This window comes from Temnothorax curvispinosus, unplaced genomic scaffold, assembly GCF_003070985.1.
Source record: "Temnothorax curvispinosus isolate PA1 unplaced genomic scaffold, ASM307098v1 QBEX01017556.1, whole genome shotgun sequence".
NCBI lineage: Eukaryota > Metazoa > Arthropoda > Insecta > Hymenoptera > Formicidae > Temnothorax > Temnothorax curvispinosus.
This window is the reverse complement of record NW_020227336.1, coordinates 2,152-4,308: the sequence shown is the minus strand read 5'-3', so window position 1 is coordinate 4,308 and position 2,157 is coordinate 2,152. Positions and strand designations below refer to the sequence as shown.

General features: G+C 41.9%; 1 protein-coding gene across 1 annotated transcript; it reads right to left on the bottom strand.

The window, feature by feature from the left end:
* Positions 1-248: 248 nt before the first annotated feature.
* On the bottom strand, positions 249-1,401 carry LOC112467573 (protein ALP1-like). Its single transcript, XM_025036258.1, has 3 exons — positions 1,146-1,401; positions 822-1,037; positions 249-726 (listed from the first exon to the last, which is right to left on the bottom strand). The coding sequence occupies exons 1-3, from the start codon at positions 1,243-1,245 to the stop codon at positions 311-313; spliced, it is 732 nt and encodes a 243-aa protein (XP_024892026.1). The 5' UTR covers positions 1,246-1,401; the 3' UTR covers positions 249-310.
* Positions 1,402-2,157: the final 756 nt, after the last annotated feature.

Genomic DNA, 2,157 nt, shown 5'->3' with positions numbered 1-2,157 from the left:
ATTAGAAAATGACAATGCGATAAAGTCGAGCGGTTTCACGGGACTAGATCATGACGAATTAAGCATTCGAAAACAAGTGTGGCTAGCTAGAATTAATTAACACAAAACTCTAAATTGGTTCCATCCACCATCGATTCGCGAATGAATCTGAGTCAGGACGGAGTTTATTATGTTTAAGTAAAATTTACGTTTTTTTTTTTTTTTAATTTTATTTTTCTTATAATTTACAAATGTAAAAAATATGTACAGATAAAAGTTGGTTACAAAATATTTGAAATATAATAATGCATTTTTTATTATGTTTACTTGTTTATTGAATATTCAATTGGCGGCATATTTCGTCGCGAATATGTATTCCAGTTTCATTTTCTCTTGGTATTTCATTAATGCGCTGTTCAATACGTTGACCTTGCACTTCAATATCTGGATATTCATCCTCCATAGGTGCTTCAAAATATTCTACTTCTCTTGCGTTCGCCATATTATGAAGTACACAACAGGCGTGTATAATGCGGACCATTCTTATTATATCGCGTAACTTAAAATGATATAATTGCCTAAACCGTTGTTTCAGACAACCAAAAGCGTTCTCTATAACTACGCGACAAGAACTCAATTTTTGGTTAAAATTTCTTTGTGCACGTGTTAAATGCCCATTATCTCTGTATGGGACAATTAATTGTTTTAGGCAGGGATACGCACTGTCCCCTAATAGGTAGTAATTATCTAAAAAAAGATTAATAACATTTCAATTAATAACTTAGCTGTCAATTGTTCTTATAATTTTAATCACGTTTTATTTAATGTACTTTGTAACTAACCTCCGCAAAGTTCACGAAGATCATTACGAATTGGTGAGTTTCTAAATAACCTTGCGTCATGAACGCTACCAGGATATCCGACGAATACATCAATAAATTTCATGTTGTGATTGACTACGCCTTGAAGATGCAACGAAAAATATTGTTTCCTATTAATATACGAGTTAGGATCTTCTATAGGTTTATCTACTCTAATATGAGAACCATCTATAGCACCTAAAAAAAATTAAAAAAACAGATATCAAACAGAATGAAACAAAATCAATAGAAATATCAATATAAATATGAACAGAAATGTAAATATCGATTGAAATAATAAAATACCGATTACACCAGGAAACTCTTTCTCATAGCGATAATAAAAAGCTGTTTCTTCTTTTTCATCTGCAGTTGGATATCGAATAATATTGGGTGCTAAAGACATAATGAAATCAGTTACTCTAGTAATAATTTTATGTAAAACGCTAATAGTTATCCCAAATCGATCAGCCACATCGCGATAACCGGCACTTTCATGGCCTACAAACCATAGATAACATAAAATGTGTTTTTCTGCAGTTACTTTTAAACGTCCTCCTTTTGTAAAAGTTGTAACGATGCACCCCGTGCACTAAGCATCGTTCCCGGCAAACAACCGCCGGATGCCGTCCGACCGACGACCAGTCGGGCGAAGACCAGGGCGCGGTGCGCCCACATTTTTAAACCAAGTCAAAACGCACCGTGTGCGCGGGCCAAGCGCGGCACCGGTGCCTCCCGACGAGCGACGACGGGAGCCGAGCCGCCCCGAGGACGAGCGCGGCGCCGCGCCGCCCCACCGCAGCGCGACGATCGGCGCTCCTAGCAAACCCGCCGCGCCGGGCGGGTATATAAATCGCCGTGTCGACAAGAAAGACACACTTCGTCGAAAGATCCGCTTCCCAGAAGAAACCTAATCCCAACTCCTAGGGAACACGCCAACGAGGTCCGGTGCTCCGAGTCTCGACTGAGGGCTCTCAGGTGTTCCCGCACTCCCTCAGAACTCACCCCGAAGGCACGGTTTTGCGGGGTCGAGCGCGCTCGGCCTCGCAACGAGGGCTCTCGCTGCCGCCGCCCCAGGGGCTCCGGAAATCTCCCATACTACGCGTTCCCTCACGCATATCATCGCGATGCCGCGACATTCGCGAGCCTCCAGGCATTATACCGCGACCGCCTAGATATAATACGGCTATGTAATATACCGAGCCCGAGTGCTGCGTCTATGTAACGACACCGCGGTCGTTATTAAATACCGCGCCGTTATCAAGTGCAAAGGCACTACCTGTAATTATACCGCGACCGCCTAGATATAATACGGCTA